This window comes from Festucalex cinctus, chromosome 10 (genome assembly GCF_051991245.1).
Source record: "Festucalex cinctus isolate MCC-2025b chromosome 10, RoL_Fcin_1.0, whole genome shotgun sequence".
NCBI classification, from domain to species: domain Eukaryota; kingdom Metazoa; phylum Chordata; class Actinopteri; order Syngnathiformes; family Syngnathidae; genus Festucalex; species Festucalex cinctus.
In genome coordinates this window covers 19,325,490-19,351,699 of record NC_135420.1, presented here as the reverse complement: position 1 = coordinate 19,351,699, position 26,210 = coordinate 19,325,490, and the positions used below count along the sequence as shown (strand labels likewise).

At 41.3% G+C, this 26,210-nt stretch overlaps 1 protein-coding gene across 1 annotated transcript in view; it reads left to right on the top strand.

The window, feature by feature from the left end:
• Positions 1-26,210, top strand: part of celf5a (cugbp, Elav-like family member 5a) — a 276,124-nt gene that overhangs the window by 204,507 nt on the left and 45,407 nt on the right. Inside the window, exons 4-5 of the mRNA XM_077533281.1 lie at positions 13,385-13,513; positions 19,640-19,719. Coding sequence (XP_077389407.1) covers positions 13,385-13,513; positions 19,640-19,719 — 209 coding nt within the window. The remainder of the gene's footprint in view (positions 1-13,384; positions 13,514-19,639; positions 19,720-26,210) is intronic.

The following is a 26,210-nucleotide window of genomic DNA, read 5'->3' as shown; positions in this document are numbered from 1 at the left end:
GCAGCGAGGCAGAGAACTAAAAAAAAAGGAGCTCTCAAAGGCAACATTATTTCTGTCTGCAGCTTATTATGCTCGATGCTAACCCATCTCATGTCTTTCCCCAAATTAATGACGGCCACCGCACATTTCCACCTTGTGTGAGAGTTTCTTTTCAGGTGGAGAATAAAGGGCACACCTCAACAGCTCCATGTTTTTGTGTTTGCTTTTTATTCTCCATTGCAGCTGAACTCGGCTTTCATGTCGATTAGGTACGCCCACACACTCTTATGAGATCAGCGGCATCAATAATTCTGCATTTCCAAATATCATAATCATCACTTTTGATTGGCAGTGTCAGCCGGATATTAATTTAAAGATAAGTTTGTGCTTTACAGTTATGTAAACATTATCCCATTATTTAAATCACATCTAACCTTAAAGTCTTTTTACTTTTTGATTTATGTTTTTTTTTGTTCATATTTACATATTTTATATCCTATCTGCATGCACATTTATTTAAATGTATTTTTTCTAAATGTTTTGTTTAGCTTATTTAAATATTTTACTGTAATGTGTTTGAGGGTCAAACAGTTGCAATAATAAAGCCAGATGTTTATCAAGTAACATTTTAACATTTTCTTATATAAACGATAAAAAAAAAGTTCACCACTGAAACTAAAATACAACTGAAATGAACTAAAATGGCTCACACTTTTAAAACACATGACAAAACGTATCTAGTGCAAAAGCGATACTGTCACCTAGTGGCATGTTATGTGATATCAGCAAAAAAAACAATCAAACAAAAGCCAAAGAAAAAGTTAAACCTACATGTGGAGTTAATCCTTCAGACTTTTGCTCTCTTATTTTTCCAGAACATTTTGGTTGAGAGCCAAATTATGACTTCAGAAGCCCTCGGTCACATTAAATTGAAAAATGACTCCGTCCATGCATGGATGCATGGCCGATTTGACGAGTATTGGCTTTTCCAATCCTGTGTATTTTTATGCAGGATTTGATTTTTTTATTTTTCCAGTATGACAGAAAATTGTGCAAATATAGTTGGGAAGATGTGCGGTGTAATATGGAAATGTTAGCAACGACATGCTCGATGGCCTATATAGCTATCTATTTATTGGCCCGCTTATCTCGTGCGGCATTTCCCCATCTCATTACTGTTAGAGCTGCATTTTTTTTTCTCAACTGGGACGGGAGAATATTGAAAACGCTCGCTGTTGGAGAAGCACGGGGAGGTGGAGTGAGGGGGTTAAATCTGACTTTCTATTTGTGGATGGAGGGGGTTAAATCTGACGTTCCATTCACCAAGGTGTCAGGGTCCTGGCAGGGGGCTGTTGCTACATAGTCGGGGCAGGGCAAAGCTGACATGAAGGGCGCCCTGTAAGCTTCTTTTGTCCACGTGCGGCAAAGTCATCTGGAAGCTCAGTTGCCTTCGTGGACAAAGACCGAACGCTAGCCCGTAGTAGGCTACAACCTTGCTCACTTGCTCCTGCTACAACTGGGAGGATTTGTTCAGGGGTTATGGTTAGGATTTGTTTTAGGGAGTTCATGTTAGTGGGTCAGGTAAAGGAATTTTGGTTGGGGTTTGTGTTTAGCAGCTAGTTTTCTGGTTTTGGTTAATAGGTTTGGGGGATTATGATTTGAGTTAAGATCAGTTGTTAGGATTGGAGTTTAAGTATCAAAGTGTTTGGGGTAAGGGCTTGTTCACAAGTTAAAGTTATGGTTCATGACAAGGTTTAAAGGCTTTGTGTTCGGGACAGGGTTTTGGTTAACGTTATTCTTAGGCCTCAGAGTTGATGGTTATTGTTAGGGGTTTAGTGGTTCGGGCCAGGATTGGAATTAGGATTAAGGGTTTGGAGTTGAGGTAAGGGGCTAGAGTTTGATGTTGAGGGTTTTTTGGGTATAGGTTATGCTTTGCTTCTGGGTTTGAATTGGGAGTTAGGATTACCGTAGGTTTAGGGGTTAGGGTAGTGTCTGGACCTTTTGTTCACAAGTTAAAGTTATGGTTCATGATAAGGTTTAAAGGTTTTGTGTTCGGGACAGGGTTTTGGTTAACGTTATTCTTAGGGCTCAGGGCTGAAGGTTATTGTTAGGGGTTTAGTGGTTCGGGAGTTCTCGTTCAAGTGAAGGTTTAGGCTTCGGGTTCATGTTTAAGTTTGTCAGTCAGGGTTCGTGGTTATGATTGGTGCCTAGGTATTAAGGTGTTTTTAGTATTGGGAATTGGGTTTGGTAGTGTTCTCGAGATCGGTCTTGGTCTTGAGTCCGGTCTCAGGACCACTAAGGAACTCGGTCTTGTCTCTGAATCAAAGGCATTTTTACTCGGTCTCGTCTTGGTCAGGGTTGACTTGGGAATTTTGATCTTGAACAGTAGAGACCAGGCCAGTACTACTGTGATCAGTGGATACGCTTGTGGTTTTTTTGTGTGATTTTTCTTTGATATTGTCTTCTCTCGGTCTCACCTTCCAAAAGTCTCGGTCTTGTCTTCGTCTCGATCTTCAAGAGCCTTGTCTGGCTCGATACTTTAATCTCAATAATGTTTTGGTCTTGGTTAGTGTGGTCTTGACGACAACATTAGGGTTTGGTAAATAGTGTAGATTGTATTCGATATAGTTTTCAAGTCTTTGTACAGTTTCCTGCTTCATTCTCATGAGCACAAAATGAATATAACTGTCAAAATGGAGGGCGGGTGAACGTGAGGGCAGAGGGCTGAGCATGGACATGTGGAATATGCTCACACTTGCAGGGAGCAAAAAGTGCATTTTCAAGATGGGTTAGTGGGGGGCTTGTTGAGAGGGTGTGTCTACCAGGAGCCTCATGAATCAGTGTCAGCCGAGCGATGAGAAAATAATTAAGAAACAGGCGGGCACTGTGTTAAACGCTGCCAAAGGTGGAGGCCTTTCTACTGTATCTGGATGGAGAAGAAAGGCAATAATGGCGTGTAGAAAATCCATATCATAACGGATGCCAAAATGCCCTTCAGGTGGCATTATGAAGGGAGACAATATAAATAGGACTGCCATATTGTAAATGTTTATATACAGTAGCTAGCTACACATACACAGCACTTTTCAGGATTTATGAGCACGGCCGTATAATACAGCGACAGTAATATTTCACTTTTGTTATCATATTGGGTGTAAATCTGCTGAGATGTATATGCTGCAGATAGAATAATTTAAGCAATTTCTCCCTCAATTTTTCTCCTTTCAGCTGATGTGTTTGCAGGCAGTGGAGGCAGAAACGCGTGTGCGTGTGTGTGTGGGGGGGCTGTCAAGAAGAAAGAGGCATAAATACACACATGCACATCAACACTTCCACATGTCAGAGCTTTTACACAAGAGCCCAACATTGCGCCTGGAATCCCCCAAAAACCAGCGCAGCGGCCATTAAACTGCACCAATGCATCAAAACTTCGGAACACAACAGATATTTGATTGACAGCAGCCTCCTGTGTGTGTTGCAAGGATGTTTGTGGTGTGTTTTGAACGGCGCGCTCGTTACAGATATTTGGGTGCCATCTCGCTCCTAAAACGTCAGCGTTCCAGATCGTTCCCCGCTGAGATCCAGCTGGTACGCTCGGAATGCAGAAGCGCTCTTCCTGTGGGGCTCGTGTTCGCTAACGCGCTACAGTTTGATCTTGAGCTTTGTGGCCTGCCAAACATGCTACAAGGCCTGCGTGCAGCCGTTAGCAACCGCAGCCTCCCACGCGCTCCGTGTGAAAGACTCGCTGCTGCGTTGTAAGATTGTAAACGTCCCCTATGAATCACTTGTAGTCTATTAATTGAACGGTTGTGCTTACGCGGGCCTGTGGATTCGACTCGCGTTAATGTTTTTAGTCCATAATGACGACATTGTTTCAGTTAAGGCTTTTCACAGGGCTTGCAACAGTACCGTTGTGCCAATAAAGTGTTGCATAATTGATGAAGTGATGGCTTTCCAAGTGAGTCTTTGGAATTTCTTGTTTCTTCGCCATCAAGTCTTTCACTTAAAGCACTGATTTCTAACTAGTACAATAATGTGGCACAATTTACGGAACAGATCAGTGTCATTATTTGAATTCCTAAACAAGGAGGTGACACGGTGTTACTAACAACGCAGACGAGGGCACCACTCACCCACAGATCTCAGAAGCCTGTTAGCTTGTAAGCTAGCTGGTGGCTAGCACCTCTTGTCGTGGCGTGGAAAGACTACCCGGTGAGTTATATTCTTTATTAAGCAGATTCGTTTTTGTGGCTCAAACTTACAGGGATATGTAGCTATAAGAAATATGCTAGACCAGGAGTCGCCAACCTTTTCGAAACTGAGAGCTACATCTTGGGTAGCCTACTGATTCATGTGAAGGGCTATCAGTTTGATACACACTTCTTAAGTAACAAATTTGCTCAAACTAAATGGGGTTGAATAATCCACTCATTGCCGTTTTGCCCGCTAGGTTTTCTCCACGAACATGATCATTTGGTCGTATACTGCATTATGTATTTCAAATTAGTTCCAAAGTGGTTATTTTTTTTTGGTTGCACCACGTCATGAATAAGGTGGGCAACATTGGACAAACTTATCCATCCATGACCCTTAAATAACACAATAATAAGATAAGAATACGGCAATCGGCTGACAACCAGTTCAGGGTGTTCCCCGCCTACTGTTCGAAGCCAGCTGGGATAGGCTCCAGCACCCCCGTGACCCTTGTGAGGAGTAAAAAAATGGGTGGATGGAAGATAAGAATAATAAAATATTTAATGCCGCTTACTAGCGAAGTTTTTGTTTGTTTGGTTGTTTTTTTGTTTTATTTAATAATGGTACTTTAAAAAAAAAATAGACACATTTTACTGGTCAGCTATTTTTCGAACAGGCCCGCCCGTGGGCTATTCAAGTGGTCCTTGGGGCTACCTGTTGCCCACAGGCACCAAATTGATGACACCTGTGCTAGATGAGGTAGCTTCCACGTTTCAAAGGACACACCCACAGCATTTGAAAGTGGTGACAGTACCTTGATTTTCTATGATTTTTTTTTAAAAGCACATTTGGGGATTTTTGTAATCATTACCAACACTTTTCCTTGTACTGTGTCAAATTTAGAAGACATTTTTATTTTCATTTTAAAGACATCACATGCTATTTTCCCACAAGTTCCTACCAGCTTCTATAAACAGCCCTGTTCAGAGCAGCTGGCCCGTTTCATGCAAATTAACTGATTATCCTGTTTCTGACATCCCTCTTTTTCGTATGTTGGTATTTAAAGTAGTGGTTCTTAACCTTGTTGTAAGTACTGAACCCCACCAAGTGTCCTATGCACAGTTAAAGGAAGTGTTCCTCTAGTTTTGCTAGATTTTGTAGCTAGTTGTGCTGGACTAGAATTGACTGACTATATTTATAGAGCACATTAAAACAACCACCACTGTTTTCTTAAATTGGAACCCAGTACCAGCAGAAACAATGAAAACAGCAGAGGCCCCGGAATTGAACCCTGTGGAACACCGTATGTTCCGTTATACATGTGAATTTATATTGTACATATGGCGGCTGTGTTCATGACCACTACCGTGTGTGTTATCAGAAGCTAATGCAGCATTCTGTGCATCCAAAAACATTCCTGCTTAGTTTTTGATTTTGTCTTATTAGGGGTTTTGAGTAGTCCAAGTCACAGGGTGGATCATTTCCAATGTAGCTTCCAAACCAAGTGTGTGATAAATCAGTGTGAATATTATTTAAATTAGCCTGAATGTGACTTTACAGTTGTGTTAAAATCTGAACAGCTTTCTTCGGGACATATTTTCTGACATAGGCAGCTCACAAAAAAATGTACTCACTTATGTAATTTCACACTTGATGGGTGGTCAGCCACTCTAGAGACCCAAATGTCTATACAAGCAATTAAAAAGTTACTTTTCCATACTCTGCCCCCTTAAGAATAGAATGGAATCAGTCATTTATGCTCCTTGGAGCATGTAAACTCGCTTCACTTTCTATATTTCAACTACTACCCATGCAGCATGCATACACTGTATCTGTATTCCAGCCGGGTTACACAGAGACTTATTACTGTATCCTCCGTGATAGCGGCGCAGCCTGCTAAGGATTTTGGACAGTAGAATGAGACCCGTAGAATAGCAATGTGGCGCCGGCGAGAAGAAGAAAAGAGAAGGCGGCAAGAATAAGAAGCAGGAGGCGAGAGTGGGGAGGATGCGGCCTTACTGTAAATTGCTGCGCACGCACACACGCGGCCCTGCAGTCCTCGATAAGCCGGGATGGATGAAAAGGAGCTGGTTCGAAGGGAAGGGCGAGAGGGTTGTGTGGTTTGGAAGTGGGAGCGACGTCGGTCACTATAACAACAACTTATACTGTCAATCACCTTTCACCGGAGGAGTTGAGTGGGATCGCACAGCCGCAGTTTAAATGTGACTGTCAGCGGTGGAGATAAGGGCAAATTTTGACCAATATTAGCTCGGCTGATAAAGGGAACAATAACGAATGGATAAATATATTCAATGAGATAGTTGTCCCAAGCTGGGAAAAGAGAAGTCATCCAGGTTCCCCCCACTTTATCCCCCCCTGCTCATTGCAAGGAAGATAAGAGCTGAGGAAGGATCCAGCATATTAACGGCTGCTACTGTAGCGCGTAGGAATCACATCCTTTTGTGGCCGGAATACCAAACAACCCCCGTCCCACCCGCCCTCCTCTCCTTCACAAGCCTATTATACTCCCCCCAATAAGCAGGATGCTCCACAATAACAGTGTCAGCATGTGTTCAAGCATTAAAAAAACACAGACAGAATGAAATTAATTAACCCGAAGAGATCACAGTGCTTAGCCAGTGGAATTTAATCCAATTTATTACATATATCGCGATCTAACTGGCTTGTGTTTGCATTAATGAGCGTATGGGGACGTGCGTGCGTGCGTGTGCCCTGACAGCGACAGCGGATGCTAAGCATGTTAGGGATCACCGGCGGGAGCAGCCAATGAGGGAAGACGTCCGAGGTTTGGCGGCGCCTCGGGGTGCCAGCACCCTGCCAAATTAGCGCTTGAATAACGAGCCTTTTATCTCGTCAACGGCAAGCAGACACTTTTTTTTTTTTTTTTTTTTTTTTTTGTCATCACTCCCCGTTTTCTTCTTCTTCTACGGTCGCACAAGCTCACCTTCAATAGCGAGAGAGGGAATACTTTGTTTACCGATTTCTAAAATAAATTAGCATTGTAGCTTTTGAAGCGGGCGCGCTAACCCACTGAGCTGACAGCGCCGACTTGGAAGGCCGCCGCCGCGCTCGGTAGCCATAACGAGGTGGCTTATTAGCGTCGGTGCTACTCGCAACTTCTCACATGTAACGGCAGCGCCGAGAAAACAGTACGCCGGTTCGCACCTTAAGAGGCGTTAAAACAGCAACAAAACTAAACAAGGACTTGTATCGGAGCACTGTAGTTTAATATGCTTTATAATGTTTGAAACATGTAATTGTTTATATACTGTAAGTCATGTACAGTACATCTATTAGTAAACTAGCAACTACAGATAAAAGGATATAGTTTCTTTCTGCCATTTCTAGCACGTTTGGTACGTATCATTGCAGGTTGAAATGTGTTGTTAAAAATGTTTGAGGTTGTGTTTAAAGCGGTTGTGTTAGAGTTTAAATTTTAACATTTCATGAAACAATACGTTATATGTGACCTCACTAGTCTACCAACATACTTTTGTGGAATATGAGTTATGAGGCAAAATCCAGCCATTTTTATCAATCTCAGGGGTGCGGCCATTTTGCCACTTGCTGTCGACTGAAGCTGACGTCACAGTTGCTCAGGGCTCAGGCAGCGACCAATCACAGCTCACCTGTTTTCTGAAGCTAAGCTATGGTCTCGTTTCAAGGCTGAGTTAAGGTTTCAGATTAGTCTCCATTATAGTTTAAAATTGAGGTTTCAAGCATAAGATAGTTTTGTATAGTTTCAAGTCTAGGCCTGGGTTTGAAATTAGGGTTTCGAGTCTGTGTTTTGCTTTCCAGTTTAGTTTCAAGCCTAGATTAAGTTTTTAAATCGGTGTTAGGGTTCAGAATTAAGGTTTCAATTCTATGTTTTGGTTTCCAGTAGGAATTTCAAGACTAGGTTAAATTTTCAAGTTAGGATTCTAAAATGAGGTTTCAAGTCTGTGTTATGGTATGGGTTTAAAATTGGGGTTTCATGTTTCTGTTTTGTTTCTAGTTGGTGTTTCAAGCCGAGGTTTAGTTTTCAACATAGGGTTGTAAATTAAGGTTTCAATTCTGGGTTAGGGTTTAGAGTTTGGGTTTTGAGCCTGAGTTGTTTTTTAGGTTACAGAATAAGGTGTCAAGTTTGATTTTGAGTTTCAGGATATTTTTTTCATAGCCTGGGCTAATTTTTTCAAGTTAGGGTTTGAAATTAAGGTTTCATGTCTGGGCTCAGGTTTGAAATTGGGTTTTTTAGCCTGGTTAGGTTAGGTTTTCCAGTTAAGGTATCAAATTATGGTTCCAATTCCTCTTTTTAGTTTAATAGAACTCTTACTTCATGTTCCTTGGATTCACCTGCAAAAAAATTGCTCTTCAAAATTGGAAAATTGCTCCTCAAATGAGGTTGTTGATATTAGCAAAACTGCAAAACTGCTCATGAGAGAGAGAGAGAGAGAGAGAGAGAGAGAGAGAGAGAGAGAGAGAGAGAGAGAGAGAGAGAGAGAGAGAGAGAGAGAGAGAGAGAGAGAGAGAGAGAGAGAGACTGGGCACATTCCAGTGCAGGTTGACATGTGTTCTCCAAGACATGTGAGGTTTTGCATCGATATCAAGTCTATCAGGCGGCCATCATATTCTTGAAGAGGCAACATTACTGTGTGTGCGGCCATCCTTCTTCATCATCTAACCTCAGATTTCACATTCACCCTCCAGCAAGAAGGAAGGACCATCTCGGCCTTTCATTTTCCAGTTCAGGGATTTCCTTCCTCCTTTTTTTTTTTTTTTTTTTGCAGATAAATGCTCTCCTATCTACCCTGACAGATGTCACGTTGCATCACGTCCACGCTGATACGTAGCCTCTGATCCTGCCACTTGCAATAAGCAGCCAGCACCAGGGACGCCCCCTCCCGAGATAACACACTGACACGCTTGATTATTTTAAAGGTGCATCATTTGTGTGGCGCGGTGGCACCGGTGCTGTGAAACCATAGCTGGGCGCCAATGTCGCTATTTCAGGTCAGGAAAACGACATGACGTGCTGTCGTAGACACACGGTGAGATAAGAATGAGACGATCACATCACGTGGAATTTGATTGATTACAAGTTCTGATGATTTTGTTGCGTGGTTGCTAAGTATGGGAGCACTACTTGGGAGCAACCAGCAGAGGGTGTTTGGGAAATACAGACTCAGCTAGTTTGAGTTGAAATAGAAACCTTGAGAATTTCAAAATAATGGCATTAAAGTTTCAAAGTAGGGTTTCAAGACAGACTTGAAGTTTCAAAGTTTGGTATCAAACTAGCGTTATGGTCAAATTAGCCTGTGGTTGAGTTTCACATTAGGATTTCAAACAACGACTAAGGATTCAAAGTATCAAAATTAGGATTTTTAATCTGGGTCATGGTTTCAAATTATTAGTTTTGTTTCAAACCTGTACATGGTTTTAAACAAGGATTTAAATAGGCTTCCAAATTTAGGTTTTAAAGACAGGATCAGGGTATCAAGTTGGAGTTTCAAGCCAAGGTTAAAGTTATAATTTATGAAGTCAAGATTGGGTTAGATTATTAAATTGGGTTTACAAACCAGGATTGGGTTTTTAAAGTACAGTATTGTTTCAAGTCCGGGTTAGGATTTTACATTTGGGTTTCAAGCCAAGGTTTCAATTTAGTCTTAAGTTTGAAACCTGGTTTATGGTTTCAACAAAAAGAATTGGGGTTTCAAATTAAGGTTTCAAGACAGAGTCAGTGTCTTAAATTGGTGAATTAAGGCATGATTAAGGTTTCAAATGATGCATTTTGGCATGGATGGGGGTTTTAAATTGGGTTTTCAAGTCCAGATTTTGGTTTCAAACCTACAGACTTCAAAGTTGGGCTTCATGGTTTTAGATTAGATCAAATTAGGGTCTTGAAGTAGTGGTAGAGGTTGCTTTCGAAGTACGGTTTCAAGTCTGGGTTACAGTTTAAAAGTAGGGTTTCAAATGTGATTTAGGGTTTTAATTTCAAGACTTGCTTAACAGTTTAGATTTAGGCTTTCATCAAAAGTGAGGGTTCCAACGGTTTCAATCCAGGTTTAAGGTTTCAAGCAATGTATCTCAAAACAACGTTTTAAAGTTTAGTTTCCAGGCTAAACTCTGGTTTCAAGTCTGTTTCAGGTGTCAAATTATGGTTTCAAGTCCGGTTTATGTTTTGAAAATAGGGTTTGAAGCCAGGGATTGCGTTTCAGCAAGTTTATCATAGACGACTACTAGGGGTGTTAAAAAAAATCGATTCGGCGATATATCGCGATACTACATCGCGCGATTCTCGAATCGATTCAATAATCGGCAGAATCGATTTTTTTTATTTATTTATTTTTTATTTTTTTTTAGGATTCACACCTTGAGCATGGAAGAATGTTATATGAACGGCACATTAAGCCTTAATATTTTTATTTTAATGCTGTTCAAACATGAAACAGATTACAACCTCTATAAGACTGAAATTTCAGATAAATAAATAATACATTTTCATATAAATCTTACACTCTACAAGCTTACTGATTAGTATTTTCTAAATATGAATGAAAAAAAATCGCAACAATCGACTTATAAATTCGTATCGGGATTAATCGGTATCGAATCGTGACCATTCGTATCGGGATTAATCGGTATCGAATCGAATCGTGACCTGTGAATCGTGATACGAATCGAATCGTCAGGTACTAGGCAATTCACACCCCTAACGACTACCACAACACCTCGTGGTATCTGTCATTTTGTAATACCACAACCTGTTTTGTTTTGTTTATGAGGGATATATTCGAGGTTCTGCGTTTATTTATTCAAGTGGAAAATTTTCCCTGGAAATGAAAAGAGGCCCTCTATTAGAGCAGAAATACAGTACAGTGCTTACAACAAAGCTGGCAGAAAGTGAATGGAGTGAGGTTCCCCAGACTGGGAAATTTGGCCTCTGAGTACATCTGCATGCATCAGTAACATTTTGACTGGATGTCCCTTGGCTGCTTTCACATGAGGAGCTGCTCATTTGGCAGCAAAATTTAGCAGGCTGGAGCCACTTTATTTGGTTACAGTCAAGCCTGTTCATTTCTGTGTGAAATGCGCTAGCTCAGAGCCTCGGGCTTCCATGCGGCTCTGTCCTAGATTTCCATTCCACATTTATTCTTTTGTTTGATGAAGAATTTGTTTTGGCGGAAATGGTGCAGTTCAACATCTTTTCTTTTGTATTTTCTGTTTTCTAAAGTTAATAGAGAGAAAAAAAAAACATCCATTTAGTTCAAGTGGGCCGTAAGTATACAAAAATCATTTATTTTCTCCATTTTCAGTTGGTAATCGCAAAATAATAAATTATATTTCAATTTTAGGCTCAGATCAAAAATACAAAATGTAATGGAATTAATTGAATTATTTTTGTTTGGATTTACGTGACCCCGAAATGTGCTGCTTGTTAGCTGCCAGAATCAGTCAAGACCAGAAACAATTCTTGCTTCCATCAATCACAGCAAGTCGTCCAGGGCCTGAAGTAACGAAGCAGCCCCAGACCATCACACTAGCGCCACACACTAGGGCTGGGTATCGATTCAGATTTCCAGATTCGATTCGATTTGATTCAAAAGGGCCCGATTCGATTCACGATTCACAACAATTTTCGAGTCAGTTGAGAAATTCACGCAGTAGCTATTTTAGACAGTCAAAATTACCAATGCTGCAAATAGAAATGTCTTACTCTAATTTAATGCATTAGTAAAAATATGAATATTGACATTAAGAATTGAATCCATTGCAGTTAGACTAATAATCTTTTATTTAATGTGGCCTTATAAAAACAAATAATAATTTAAATCAATTAGAACCACAGTACAGGCTGTGTAAATAAAGTGACAAAAAAAACTGACACGACATTCACATTGTTGTGACATCCATCCATCCATCCATCCATCCATCCATCTTCTTAACCCCTTTTCCTCACAAGGGTCGTGGGGTTGCTGGAGCCTATCTCAGCTGGCTTGGGAGGGGGGTATCGATATATCGATACATGGTATTATGTATCGATATTGGGATATGAAACGGCGTATCGATACAATATCAATATATCGATATTTTGAACCCAGCCCTACCACGCACCTTCAAAAAAGTTCAACTGTTCAGCTCATCAGTCCATAGAATATTCGGGCAAGGCTTGGGAATCATTCAGATGTGTTTTGCAACAAAAAAAAGACGAGCCTTTAACTTCCTTTTTGTAGTTTTTGCCTTGTAACTCATTGATGTCATTTTTGCCCAGTTTCTCACATCTTTAAGTCAGATGGCGAGTTCAGCAGTTCTTTAGACATCGTCCTGGGTTCCTTTATGACCTCCTGGATGAGTCATCGGTGTGCTTTTGGAGTAGCTTCTATAGGCTGGGAAGGTTTCGCACTGTTCCATGCTCTCTCAATTTGTGGATATTGTCTCTCATAATGGTTCGCTGGAATCCAAAAGCTTTAGGAATATTAACACTTTCCAGACTAATAGATGTCAATTACTTTATTCCTCATTTGTTCTTCAATTTCTTTGGATCATGGCATTTTGTTGCAGCTTTTTGTAGTCTTTATTTATACATTAGAAACAAAGCTTTCTACGACAGCTTCTCAGTGATTCTTCCGCCAGCCTGCAGAGAGCGGCGGCACTGTCGCATTAGAGAACATCAGTAAACACAGTGTGTCAGGTCAAGGTAAAGATCACATCCCCCTGCGTTCAACACAAGTTGTCTCCTATTGAAAAGTCAGCGTTATTCGCGCCATGTCTCGGCAGCGCCGGCTGCCAGGCGCAGACGAGGCCATTGTTCAGCTATGCGGCGCACTGAAATATTTCTCTGGCGACACAAAAAAGCACTGGATCAGCAGCAATTAGTTGAGGAGTAAGAGAGAGATAAAGAGTGGACGGCAGTCGGGAAAAAAGGAACGAGTGTGTGGAAAATGTGGAATCAGCGTGGAGGAGTGAGGAAGAGGAGATGAATAGTGGTGGGTGGAAGGATGTAGATGGTGGGTTGGGGGGGCAGTACAGTAAGTGTTGCGTGGGAGACTAGAGTTGTAAGGAGCCATATTATATTATAACAAAAACGATCATACCCTGTAACCCGGGTTAAATAATTTCATCACCCCACATTTGCTTCAAGACTTCCACCATTATCTTGATAATTGAGCTCAAAGTTCTCACGGTGAACTTGTGTGTTTTTTTTCTTTTCTAGAAGACAGGAAGTTGTTCGTGGGGATGCTGAACAAACAACAGACGGAGGAGGACGTGTACCGCCTATTCGAACCCTACGGAGTCATCGAGGAGTGCACGGTCTTAAGAGGGCCTGACGGCAACAGCAAAGGTAGGCCCCGTTGTCGCACTTGTCAGCTCCATTTAGGTCACTGACGGAAGAGTGACTGCGCGGGTTGTACGGAGAATGCGTGTGACTCGCGCGTCGGATATACTGGAGGTCAAATAGCGTTTTCGCATCATTTCACGTTCAGCTGTTGGATGTGATAGACAGCTTTAGGCATTGGTGGGGGGAAAAAAAGTACAATTATATCAGTTATGTGCTGTAAAGAGGAAAATACTGTAAAATAGTGGAAGAGCTACTCAATGTCACAGCCCGACAGATTTTTTAGTTGGATTAGGTCTGGGTTCTGGCTGACTCTTTCCAAGTTTCTGTCGGTACCAAAGCCTTTTTGGTATTTGGATGCAAGCCACTTCTGCACCCAGAGCCATCGGTAGCTCAGACGAACACTTGGTCACTGGAGACTCGTGCTTTTGAACTGGATTTCAGTCTGTACTCTGGCTAGGGCAATTACGTTTGTTTTTTCCTTCTACGAAAGCCATTCTTTTCAGATTGTGTAAAAGGAGAGAAGACACTAAGCTCAGGACTCGCGAGGAGAGGAACTGACTGATACAATTCACTCCTCCACTCTCTGAAGATTGCTCTCCTCACCCTCTCTATTTATTTTGTTGTCCACGCCCCTAGTTACATGGGTGTTCCAAGCCTAAAAATGCAAATGCAAGGCATAGTTGGAACACAGTGCACTTGCCTATGTGGTGTGCGTGTAAGTGGAAAATTGCTGAGTACACGTGTGTTCAAGTTTGCAATCATTTCTTAACAGAAATCAGGCGACCTCACCAGACTGACTTGAACCATTCTGCTGCGTTAGATGTTGTGGTTCTTCAGCTTTTTGAGTCATCTTTAAATAGCCAGGCTATGTGAATGTGAGTGGGAACAGAGCAAAGCCTTCTTCATTGCAAGCAGAAGCAGTTCTTCATTGCAGCAAATATATGATAAGATAACATATATGGCTAGGCTATGTGAATGTGAGTGCAAAGCTTCGCATAATTTCAAAATGTTTCTGCCAAGAAAGCCATTCTTTTTTTTTTTTTTTTTTTTTTTTTTTTTTTTTTTTTTTTTTTTTTTAAAGAGCTCAGAATTGTTCATTCGGTAGTCTTACCGATTCAACGTCTTATCATCATTGCTCTTTTTTTTTTTTTTTTTTTTTTTTTTTTTTTTTTGTGCGTGCGTGCAAATACGTATAAATTTATACTCATTAATTCACCTAAAGCCTTATAAATATCCCATTACCCTTCGCCTTAACCAGGTACTTCAGAATCTTGCCAGAGTCGTGAGGTTTAAATGGTCAGGAGACCAGAGAAAAGGTCAGAAAAAAATAAAGAGAAAAGAAAGATAAATCAAAGTGAAATCCAGCACCGACCAAACACTTCCTGCCTTCCCCATGATTACAAAATCAAAGTCTTACGCCAACCCCGGAAGCCTCTAAATTCCAGCAAATTTAGCGAGATCTCAAGAGACCAGAGGAAAAACTAAAGAGAGGAAGGAGGGAAGGATCGATAAGGCAGAGTGAGATCCATAGAAGCCAGTACATCCAATCCATCAAAGTGAAATCCAGCACCAACAAAACCCCTCCTGCGTGGTTACAAAACCAGAGTCTTATGCCAACCCCAGAAACCTCAAACTTCCAATAAATTGAGATCCCAAGTGACCAGAGGAAAAACTAAAGAGAGGAAGGAGGGAAGGATAGATAAAGCAAAGTGAGATCCACAGACACCAGCACCAACTGATTCAAGGGGCTGTGGGAGGGAGAGGGTACTTCTGTTGAGTTTCAGTAGATGCTGGTGCGACGGATCTGGCATGCATAAGGGCCACCACCAAAGAAAGAAGCCGTCAACCGCGGTCCAGCAAAGCGAGCACCCCCCCCCCCCCCCCCCCCCCCCCCGAAATCCCCAGGCCGCGGCAGCACCAAGGCCACCCCCAAGCCACCCGAGCGGACACCGGTCGGCGAGCCGACCCAGACGCCCGGAACACCCCCACCCCAGCCCCGGCCCACACCCCCGAGCCCAAGGCCGCAGAACGAGGCCCAGCGGGCCCCCACTGCGCCCCACCGGTCCCCAGCCCCCATCTCCCCACGCCCCCCCCGCACCCCACCCAAACCCGCCACCCACCACGACCCAGGCCCCACCACCCCCGGCCCCCCAACCACCGAACACACCCCGACCCCCAACACCCAACCCCCCACCCACCCATACCTCCACCCCCCCCAAACAAGCCGCCCCCCCCAGGACGACCGGCAAGCCCCCCGCGAACCCGGCCCCCTGCGAGCCCCCCGACACCCCCGGAAACCGGCAACGGGCAGCAGCGCAGAGAGGGAAAACGTGCCCACCCCACCTCCAGCCGCAAGAAAGCCATTCTTTTGGGGCATTGGAAGTATCCCACTTCTGACACCAATGATGTCAGTAGACAAAAATAAATGCTCATCCGCTTCCTGTTGGTGTGCCAAAAAGCAAGGTACAGAATCCCTCCCCTGCCCCCAAGTTTCAGTTCAGAGGGCACAGATCTACATCTGACAATGCTTATATCTCTCTTTGCAAGCACCCCTGCATATAATCAGATGTTTGCTTTTAAAGACTGGAAGCGAATATATTGACTAAAAAAAAAAAGTTAATAGATAACACATTTAAAACCCCATCGCTGCATAGCCGAATAGGACAGAACCATTTATCAGTAATTGTAATCACATACAGTACAGTAACGCTGCACGTCATCCTAAAACGCTGACTTTGCTCTCTCAGCATATGTAGGTATCTCATATCGGGAGAAAAACAACTTCTGCATTGCAAAACTGAGATTTCAATCCCGTACTGTCCTCATTTTATGCAGAGTGTTCACATGAAGCAATTCCATTTGCAGAGGAAAATCAGGAGTGAAAAGGCAGACAAAGATATAAACCATATTTAGAATGTAGCAGGTGATGCTGTATAAAGACTGATTTGCTAATATCCCAAAAAGAGGGCACTAAATTGCCCGAACTACATTTAATACAGGTTTTACATTTTAGATATGTTACAAGAACAAAATGAAGTTTGAAGTGATGGAATTGGAAGTGTGAGTGGAAGACATACAAGAATATGTACACAAAAGAAATCTATCACTCATATAATTTTAGTGAAGCCAGCAACTGTGCAAACACATTGTTTTGTTTGATTTAACCCCGCCCCCTTAAGCACTGAACCCCATTCTTCCGTAATGCCTTTAAAACTAGCTCCAATTGTCACCATACTCTGTAATGATCCGAACATAAAGAAAATGCAGTTGATGTACGGTTTAGTCATTGTCATCACGGCATGACTCCTTCTTGTGACTGTCTTCAAGGTCATTTGGAAGCGCCCAAATTGCATGAATCTATTTATTTATACAATCTATTTAATCTATTTGCATATACTCCGGGTTGCATTTGCAGTCAAGTTTGTGCCCGTTTAGGTTAGCATGCATGAACCTTTACTAAATCAGATCTCTCCCACGTATTCCAAACATGAGCTGCCTTGTCATCGCAAACGTACAATTGCTTCGTGTTTACGAATACTTGGCTGAGGGCATGTGAAAATAACCTTGGGCAATGAGCCACATGTAGCGTCACCAATTCTAAAGACAAAGACATTATTACCTGATCAAATGTAGCAGCCTTAATTATTACATGCATCATCTCGCGGAGCTTGATTGCACCTCCCACAGTGTTGTGTCCACTTCAACGCACAATTACATCAAGAGCGGCTCCCCGCTGATCCTAAATCAAAACAGTCTGCACCCACAAATATCAAACCGACTTCTGTAAAGTCAACACAAGACAATACGTGCAAGCCTTGAGACAGACGGGCTTTATTGGTCAAGTCCCTAAATTCATATACTGTAGTATGATATGAGATAGTTAGCACAGTGCCACTGGAAGTTTTTTCTTACCTTAAGGCATGCATGAGGCAGCCCCCAAACTTTCGGAGACATCAATTTCCTGTGACATATAGCAAAGTGCAAGGGGACCAGTTGTTTTTCATGTCCGCGCAGCCTATTCCCCAGCTAGCGCTTATGGAAATTGTTGTGGAATTATATCTAAAAGGGCTGGAAGCCAGAGCATTGTGACTCTGCAGTAGTTTGCAGGCGGAGGAGGAGGAGGGGAAAGATGGATGTCAAAACAATTCATATGTCCCCGCTGTGAGGGTGCACAGGGCCAGCCCAGGGAAGCTTTATTTCTCTTTGTGTAGCTCTGCAGTGTGCTCTGCATCGAGGAACTCCACACTACTCCACGCCTTCAATTAAAACAGTGGGAAATCACTTTTTACGTGGATTTCTTTTCAGCACATAACCCTGTTCAGTCGTCTTTGCCAATTATTTGGTTGGATTCTGTTACATTCACGGTCGCTTACCGCTGCGTCTTCACTTGTCAGGTTTGCAACTGCCCTCATTCTCCCCTGAGCTGAAATTTCTCATCTCCACATGTGGAGAAGTAAATACAGGAGACCCTCGTTCTCCTCCTCCACTGATGTGTTAATTGTTGTGTGCTTTCAGAACAAAAACTGCCGCCCCAGTCCACGACAAGTAAAAAAGTGTGACGTCATAAAATTCTAACCCTACTTGGAGTTTTTGCTTTTCCACTTGCAAAAGCAGGTACTGCAAAATACTACAACAGTTGACTGTAAATCTAAAAGTGAAGTATAAATGCCACTCCCAGTTGGCGTTTACTTTGTGTATCTAAAACAACAATAAACCCTAACAGGTATATATTCTTTTTCCTCTGCAAAAATTGACAATTTTTACCACTTTTCATTGAATCACTTACAGTAGTAAGTAAACTCTTCTTCAATTGTTTTCGCAAGGCTGTATTATACTACCCCCTGGTGGCTAAATTGTACAAACCAGCAGGAGCTGAATAATTACGATGTAATTCTTTACATGTTATTGTCTTTTTTTTTCTTTTTTTTTTATTAAGAACACTATTATGAAGTGCTATTTTTTTTAAAAACAAAAAAAAAAAAAAAAAAAAAAAAACACTAAGGATGGGCACGTACCAATACCGTGTTGGGCCAATAATCGGTATCGGTACTTGCAACAGTGACAAATACCGCCACCCTCTTCTGGCCATTTTAAGATCGGGAACTAGAAATTTGAAATTAGGAGAGTAGAAAATTGCCTTAATGTCATGCCATTTTAAAGAGATACTTCACTTATTTAGCCCATTTTAGCAATAAAAAGTTAATATTTTGTCTGAAATTAATTTGATACTTATTATTTTTCAAATACAGTTAGTACCTTTAAAAACACATTTTTCAACTTGCTGTCAACTCAGCTTGTCAATGTCACATGACCAAACCTAGAAAACAGGTGAGCTGTGATTGGTTACCTGAGCCCTTGTGATGTCATTTTGAGTTGACAACAAGTTGCAAAATGTGTTTTTAAAAGGTACTAATTGTATATGAAAAATAATGAAAATATCAAATTTATTATAGGCAAAATATTAATGTTTGACAGCCAAAAATGGCTAAATAAGTAAAGTATCCCTTTAAGGAAAATTTTATAAAAAAATAAAATAAAAAAAAGTAGTATTGCTCCAGAGTCTCCATTTGGCTGCAACTGTCCATTTTTAACTGCTCTTCCCTGGAATAAAATACGTCCAAGTTACCATGCATATTTTTAACTATAATAGGTCACATCCAATATTTTCCTAGTTATAAACAAATACTATGCATTTTCCACATCTTTGTCATCCATTTTTCACGTTAGTGACTGAATAATTGATGAGCAACATGTAGAAAGGCAACCAGAAGCTCCGTGTGTGTTTACCATCATATTCCTGAAGGACGCGCTGAGCTGAGAGTTGTTGGTTTGTGCGCCAGCCACACAAATATCGATCCTAGTGTGACTGTGAATCTGCTTGCTGTTTAAAATGCACAGACAGCCGTGCAGTGCTAAATAGCACACTTTCCTGCTTCATCCGCGCAATCTTTTGCCTGCAGCTTCAGCCTGCTTGTCAAGCCCGCCCACTGTGCAGGGAGGCGCGCAACCATTTTTTTTTGGGTGATGTCGGATACACTTCCACATCCTTTATTTACATACAGCCGACTTTTCACCTCACTTGACTGATTGCACATTCATACCGTGTGTGTGTGTGTTTCTCTCCTCCAGGTTGCGCCTTTGTCAAGTTCTCCACACACACCGAGGCTCAGTCAGCAATTGCCGCCCTACACGGAAGTCAGACAATGCCAGTAAGTATTTTTAGTCACACATTTTTAGTTATTTTATTTATTTATGTATTTATTTATTTATTCATTTATTTATTTATTTATTTACACTCACACACGTGTCCTGAATGTACTTTACAACTTTATACTCATCACAGCCAATGGGAATTTTGCATTTTTGGGGCAAGATGGACAATTCTGTAGGCCAACTTACAGTATGACAATTATGGATGGATGGATGGATGGATGGGTTGGTGGGTTGGGTGGATGGATGGGTGGATGTATGGATGGGAGATGGATGGATGGATGGATAGATGGATAAGGTGGATGGATGGATGGATGGATGGATGGATGGATGATTGGATGGATGGATGGATGGATGGATGGATGGGTGGGTGGGTGGATTTGGGTGGGTTGGGTGGATGGATGGGTGGATGGATGGATGGATGGATGGATAAGATGGATGGATGGATGGATGATAGAAGGATAGGTAGATGGATGGATGGATGGACGGATGGATTGGTGGTTGAATGGGTGGATGGATGGATGGGAGATAGATGGATAAGGTGGATGGATGGATGGATGGATGGATGGATGGATGGATGGATGGATGGATGATTGGATGGATGGATGGATGGATGGATGGATGGATGGATGATAGGATAGGTAGATGGATGGATGGATGGACGGATGGATTGGTGGTTGAATGGGTGGATGGATGGATGGGAGATAGATGGATGGATGGATAGATGGATAAGGTGGATGGATGGATGGATGGATGGTGGACGGATGGATGGATGGATAAGGTGGATGGTTGGATGGGTGGATGGATGGATGGATGGATGGATGGATGATAGAAGGATAGGTAGATGGATGGATGGACGGACGGATGGATGGGTGGGTGGGTGTCTCTGGTGGTTGAATGGGTGGATGGATGGATGGGAGATAGATGGATGGATGGATAGATGGATAAGGTGGGTGGATGGATGGATGGATGGATGGATGGATGGATAGATGGATGATAGATAGATAGACAGACAGACAGACAGGTAGGTAGATAGATAGCGAGAGAGCGATAGCATTGTTGTCCAATGAAAAACGTACTGTAAATATAAATCTAAAAGAGAAAAAAATGTTCCTTATATCCTGGAACAAATGCTTCCAAAATTTGGGGATACATGTTTTTTATTGTACAGCAACAATATGCAGTGTTATAAACAATCTAGGGGGATTAATCATTGTCGTCTGTGGGCATACATTTCTGCTTCTTCTGGTAATGTGTCGTATGTGCAGCATGTAAGCTTTAAAAAATGGGCGAAGTGCAGCAGTTTGTCTCTTTAATTAACATGATATTTCTTTAAAATCTCATTTGAAGATAAAAGTGTTTAGAGTGATAATTGAATTTGGGGCAAGTCATCAATCAGCGGTGTTCTGCTTGCATAATCACTGCCTATAACCGCGGCACGAGATTACATTGGCTCGTTATGTAAGCCCGCCGTGCGTCCTGTGAATTCTGGATTCTCTCCTCAGGAAGCTGATTTTATGCGTGCCTTCGAGGCCCACTCGTCAAAATAAAGGCGACAGAGTTGACCGGAATGGAGCAGTTGGCGGAGGCGCGTCTCTTATTACCACAAAAGGCCTCAAGTGTGCGCCGCTTTGGTCCGCATTTTTTTTTTTGTTTGTTTGTTGGAAGCAGGTGGACCCTGAACTCTCCCTCGCTCCATCTCTCTTCCTACCTCGCTTCACAGAGCTCATGTTTGTCCTTTTTATGATTCCATTATTAATGGTCGGCAAATGTGTGGCGGGGAAAGAGCCACTAGAAAGCCAGCTGTGCCATTTGAGCGCAACCCTGCGAGTCCATCTAAGTGCAAATGACTGCAGGTCGCCGGGAAAGACTCTTGATGTCCGTTCTCCATAGATACTGTCCTTCCCCATTGCTCGCGCGCCGCTATCTGTGCTCGCTCGTCGGCCCCCGCCTCGTCTCTCTTTGGCATCCTCTGGGGATATTAGGCAATAGACTTGTTTACTCCACCTTTCGCCACATTGGCTGCTGAATTATTCATCTGACTATAAGCAAAGGGGCCGAAGGGAGGGGGGGGAAGAAATTGAAGAGAGAGAGAGAAGTGAATGGACAGGATTTATACCTCCTGCTGTGCTAAATTGATTATAGAAATATGATCAGCATCTCATATCCCGAGGCTGCCGGCGGACGCAGCTCACCGTTAGCAGGCCGTGACCGTCCGCGTCGATACGCGGGCCGTGCTGTACCACCCACGTGTGTCCCTGAACGGGTCACGCTCGCATTGATTGCAAAAAAAAAGAAAGCAATGATGAATGTAATCAGCGGGAATGGTTGAGACCACCTTTATTCACTTTTTGAATACTCACCGATGCAGAAAGCAAATTTTGTGCATTGACTTTGTTTCTTGCTAAAATACAAAAACTACAAATTGTCTTCAATTTGAAATCTTGATATTGCCATAATTTTTGCTACCAATATTTGAGCAAACAGTTTTACTGGCCGCTGACCACTGGCCACTATTTAATATGAGGCAATCAAAAAAAATTGGGGGTTTACAATAATAGCCCTCTGAAGGAAACTATTAACTATGATGAGGCCCACGACGAAAATTAGTTCCGCACCTCTGCTCTGGTGCTTTTGCTAAATAAAATTTAGTTCAACACAATGACAAAAATTGTGAACAAGGCCTTTCTTTCTAACACAGATTAGGGATGTAATGATATCCAAACATCACAATATGACGGTCACGATACAATATTACTTGCTAATGAACGCACACATATTGACTCGCTTCAAAAGCATATTACGTTCCCCTTCATCTCTTGATCAGCGTGGATTTTAACTCATTCACTGCCATTGACGGCTATAGACGTCCAATATTATTTTTAATTATTTTTAATAATTTGCTGAGCTGGCAGTGAATGAGTTAAAATAGAACTAGACAATAGAATAGAATATTATGAAGGAGTGTGTGAGGAGTAAGCGGTTCAGAAAATGGATGGATGGAGGGCCAAAACATGCCTTATGAAAGTTAAATTAATTAAAAACTAGCCACCAGAGGGTGCTAGAACAGCACACATGGAAATCAGCCTGAATTTTTTAACAGATGGGCTCCTTTTAATATTGCGACGACAATGATATAGTGTCAGTTTGAATATTGCGATATCACGATATTGCCGTTAGCATTACATCCCGAACACAGATGATGATTCGTTGCAATATAGACCCAACTACTGCTGAGTAGGTTTAACACGATCTGGATTTTTTGGGCCATTCACTACAATCGAGTCTGAAAAAAAAACAAGTGATCACCGATTCAATCAGAAGATGGAGCAATATACCTGTTTAAAAAAGTTTAATATTTACTCTGTAGTCAACCACCGCCACTTGTATAATTGACAGCAATTGAAAATGCATGAAAAAGGAAAAAGAAATCTTTTTCTTTTTATTGTATAATAGATGTTTAACTCATTCACTGCCTTTGACAAGTATACTTGTCAATTGTATTTTTTAGAGCGGTGCTAAATGGGGGCGAATCTGAGCATGCTCCACTGTAAATATCAAACTTGGAAACAACTTTACTGATGCCCAACCACCGGTAGATGACATCATAGCCCCATTTTATAGGAAATAAACACAGTTTCAGAGTCCATGGGAGAAATGGCTGTATTTTGGCAAACCTACATTTTTCTGCTGTCAATTATAAAAGAACGGGACGGGACAAAAAGTAGGGAGTCTATTCTGTTATTTGGTAGATTCGGTTTATATATAATTATTGAATGGAATATCACGTGAGTATTGGAAATGTAAAAATTTTCTATAATGACTGGCAGTGAATGAGTTGTTCCGCACTTTGAGTTGCATTTAAATGTATGAAGGGTGCTATATAAATAAAGTTTGAATTGATTTGAAGTATATTTTTTTGTAACTCACATTTCTATTCAAAATGATAAAATCCACACTTTAAACAAATGTGGTATATTGTATGTGATGGTACACCATTTGTCTTGTGTCCCACAACTCAGCACACCGGGACACCGCATTTAATATTATTTCCTCCATTTTATTATTATTATTATTTATTATTATTTCCTGTCGTCACTCTGAAATCACTCCGCCAACATCTCTCTTATTGGATGCGCCATCGGTCCCGGAATGTTGGAGGAAATCCATGGATTTAAAAGTTTTAGATCACTCGGAGATACTGCCACAAAAATTCCATACGCAAAGTCGGAAAACTATAAAGCGTTCCCCCCCCCCCCCCCCCCCCCCCCCCCAGTGAGAAAGAACTGTAATTACAGACTTCTCTGCATTCCGTGCGACGCTGCCCTTTGTTGAACGCTGCCACTGTTAAACCTCACAATAAAGTCAATGACGCAGACACTAAAGAGCCGGACAGACACAACAGATAAAGTGTGCCAATGTAAAAGGGTGTCAAAATTAACCTTGGTATTGGTTGAGAGTGGTCATAATGTGTTACAGACGGAAATGGTCGTAGCTTGTTTATTATCTTACTCCAGGGAGGTTACGGGGTCACAGGAAATTGAAATAATCTTGTATTGTACTGCACGATTTGTGAAAAATAAGCATATAAAGATTCAAAGTTTCAAATGAAGTTACAAATTCAACTTTTACTGCTGCCATAGGAACCATCTCTGTCGTAAAATGAAGACTACTACTTCATCTTTTGAAAACCAAAATGGCGCACCCGCTGAGCATCACCCCCATTCACTGCTATGATTGACGCTATTGACAACTTTGCACCAATTTCACAGCGGGGGGCCTCTTATTGTGAGTGACACACAACCTTTGCACACCGTCAGATCAGAGTAATATTTCGGCCTTTTATGTGCATCGATTGGCCACAATAGGGGCGAGGCGCACCGGAGAGGCGGAGCGCACGAAAGGTCAACTGTAGCGCTAAATCATTTGAGGATCCTTAATGAAGGGTGTGTGGCCCGGCGCACCTGCTGGGTCTGGTTTCCCCGCGACAACAAAGTGTGGATAATACACGGCCAGCCGCAGAGAGAAGATTAAAACATAGAGGACAAAATGAAAGCAATTGCACCACTTTTCTTTTAAACAGGGGTCAATGGGTGCTGGCTGATAGCGCTTCCATTTATAGTTTTAAAATGAGATTGTCTTTTGTTTTTAGTTCTTTTTTCCCTCCTTAACTGAAAATCCAGGTATTTTTTGGGGCCATAAGTCAGTCAAAAAAAATGCATCAGGAAAATAAAATAAAAAAGCAAAATATTGTCACTCTCCTGTGAAAAACACTTATCTCCATTTTTGTATTTTTTTACATTTTTACGTTTATTGGATAACAGAATGCAGACATCTCAAAAATGTTAAAACAATAAGTAAATAAAAAATAAGTGCACGTAAGTAGGGCTGTGCAATTAATCGTAATTCAATTACAATTTCACACAATTACAAAATGGAAATAAAATAATCATAAACAAAATAATAATAAAAAAGATTATGAATATTAATTTTGAGTTGTATAAATTTATATATTTGCACCTTTTTTTATTTTAAAATGACTTATTTACTAAATCCTGTTTGTATAGTGTTTCAAAGAAATTTAGTTATTTTAATATTTTTTTACTTTTTAAAATATTCTTTGTTTGTACCAAAAACAAATACTTGTCTTAATCGTGATTTCAATTATTACCAAATTAATCGTGATTAATATTCTTCATAATCGGGTGTTTTTCACAGGACAGCGATGATAAGTTATGTTATTCGGGAAAATTTATCTTAAAAAAAAAAAAAAAAAAGGAAAAATTTATTTTACAAAAATCTATAACAAGAACAGTAGAGCGTCGACTCTCACCGAAAATACCTGTTCCCTCGTTTAAAATGTAGAACTTGTATGACATAGAGTTATTTCACATACAGTTTTTCATGATTTTATTTTTTGTCAACACAAATTTTAATACAGAAATTAACTAAGAATTGGCCTTATGAAAAATATTTCCTTACGGTATGTGTTTAATTTATCGGTATATTTATCATACTGTACCATGTTTGTTGGACAATAAAAACAAATATAAGTCACTCTGGAGGATAAGTCACATATTTGTCTCTCTATTTTACGAAATTTGGGACGAAGAACACTCACATCCGAAATGGCATGCAAAATCTCCGTTCCCTAATCATGTTGATGGGAGTGAATTCCCGGTTGGATTCAAAACAATCCACTTCTACGGATAAGTGAGGTGGCGACTCGAGTTAAAATAAGAATTGGCCGTAAAAATTCAACATCAGATCAGAATTTTCGGATTTGAGTCGTAATAAAGTAATTGAATATTGTCGCGTACGCACTCCGTTCCAGAAGGTGGCGTTAATGCCCCAACAGTGTTTGTCAACCGCCAAAAGAAAGTAGAATAAGAAATGTAAAAAGAAGAAAATGAAGTAGTAGTAGTCGTGGCAACTAATGAAGACGTATGTTAGTTTGCTGCTGCCTCCCACAGTAACAAACGCAAAGAAT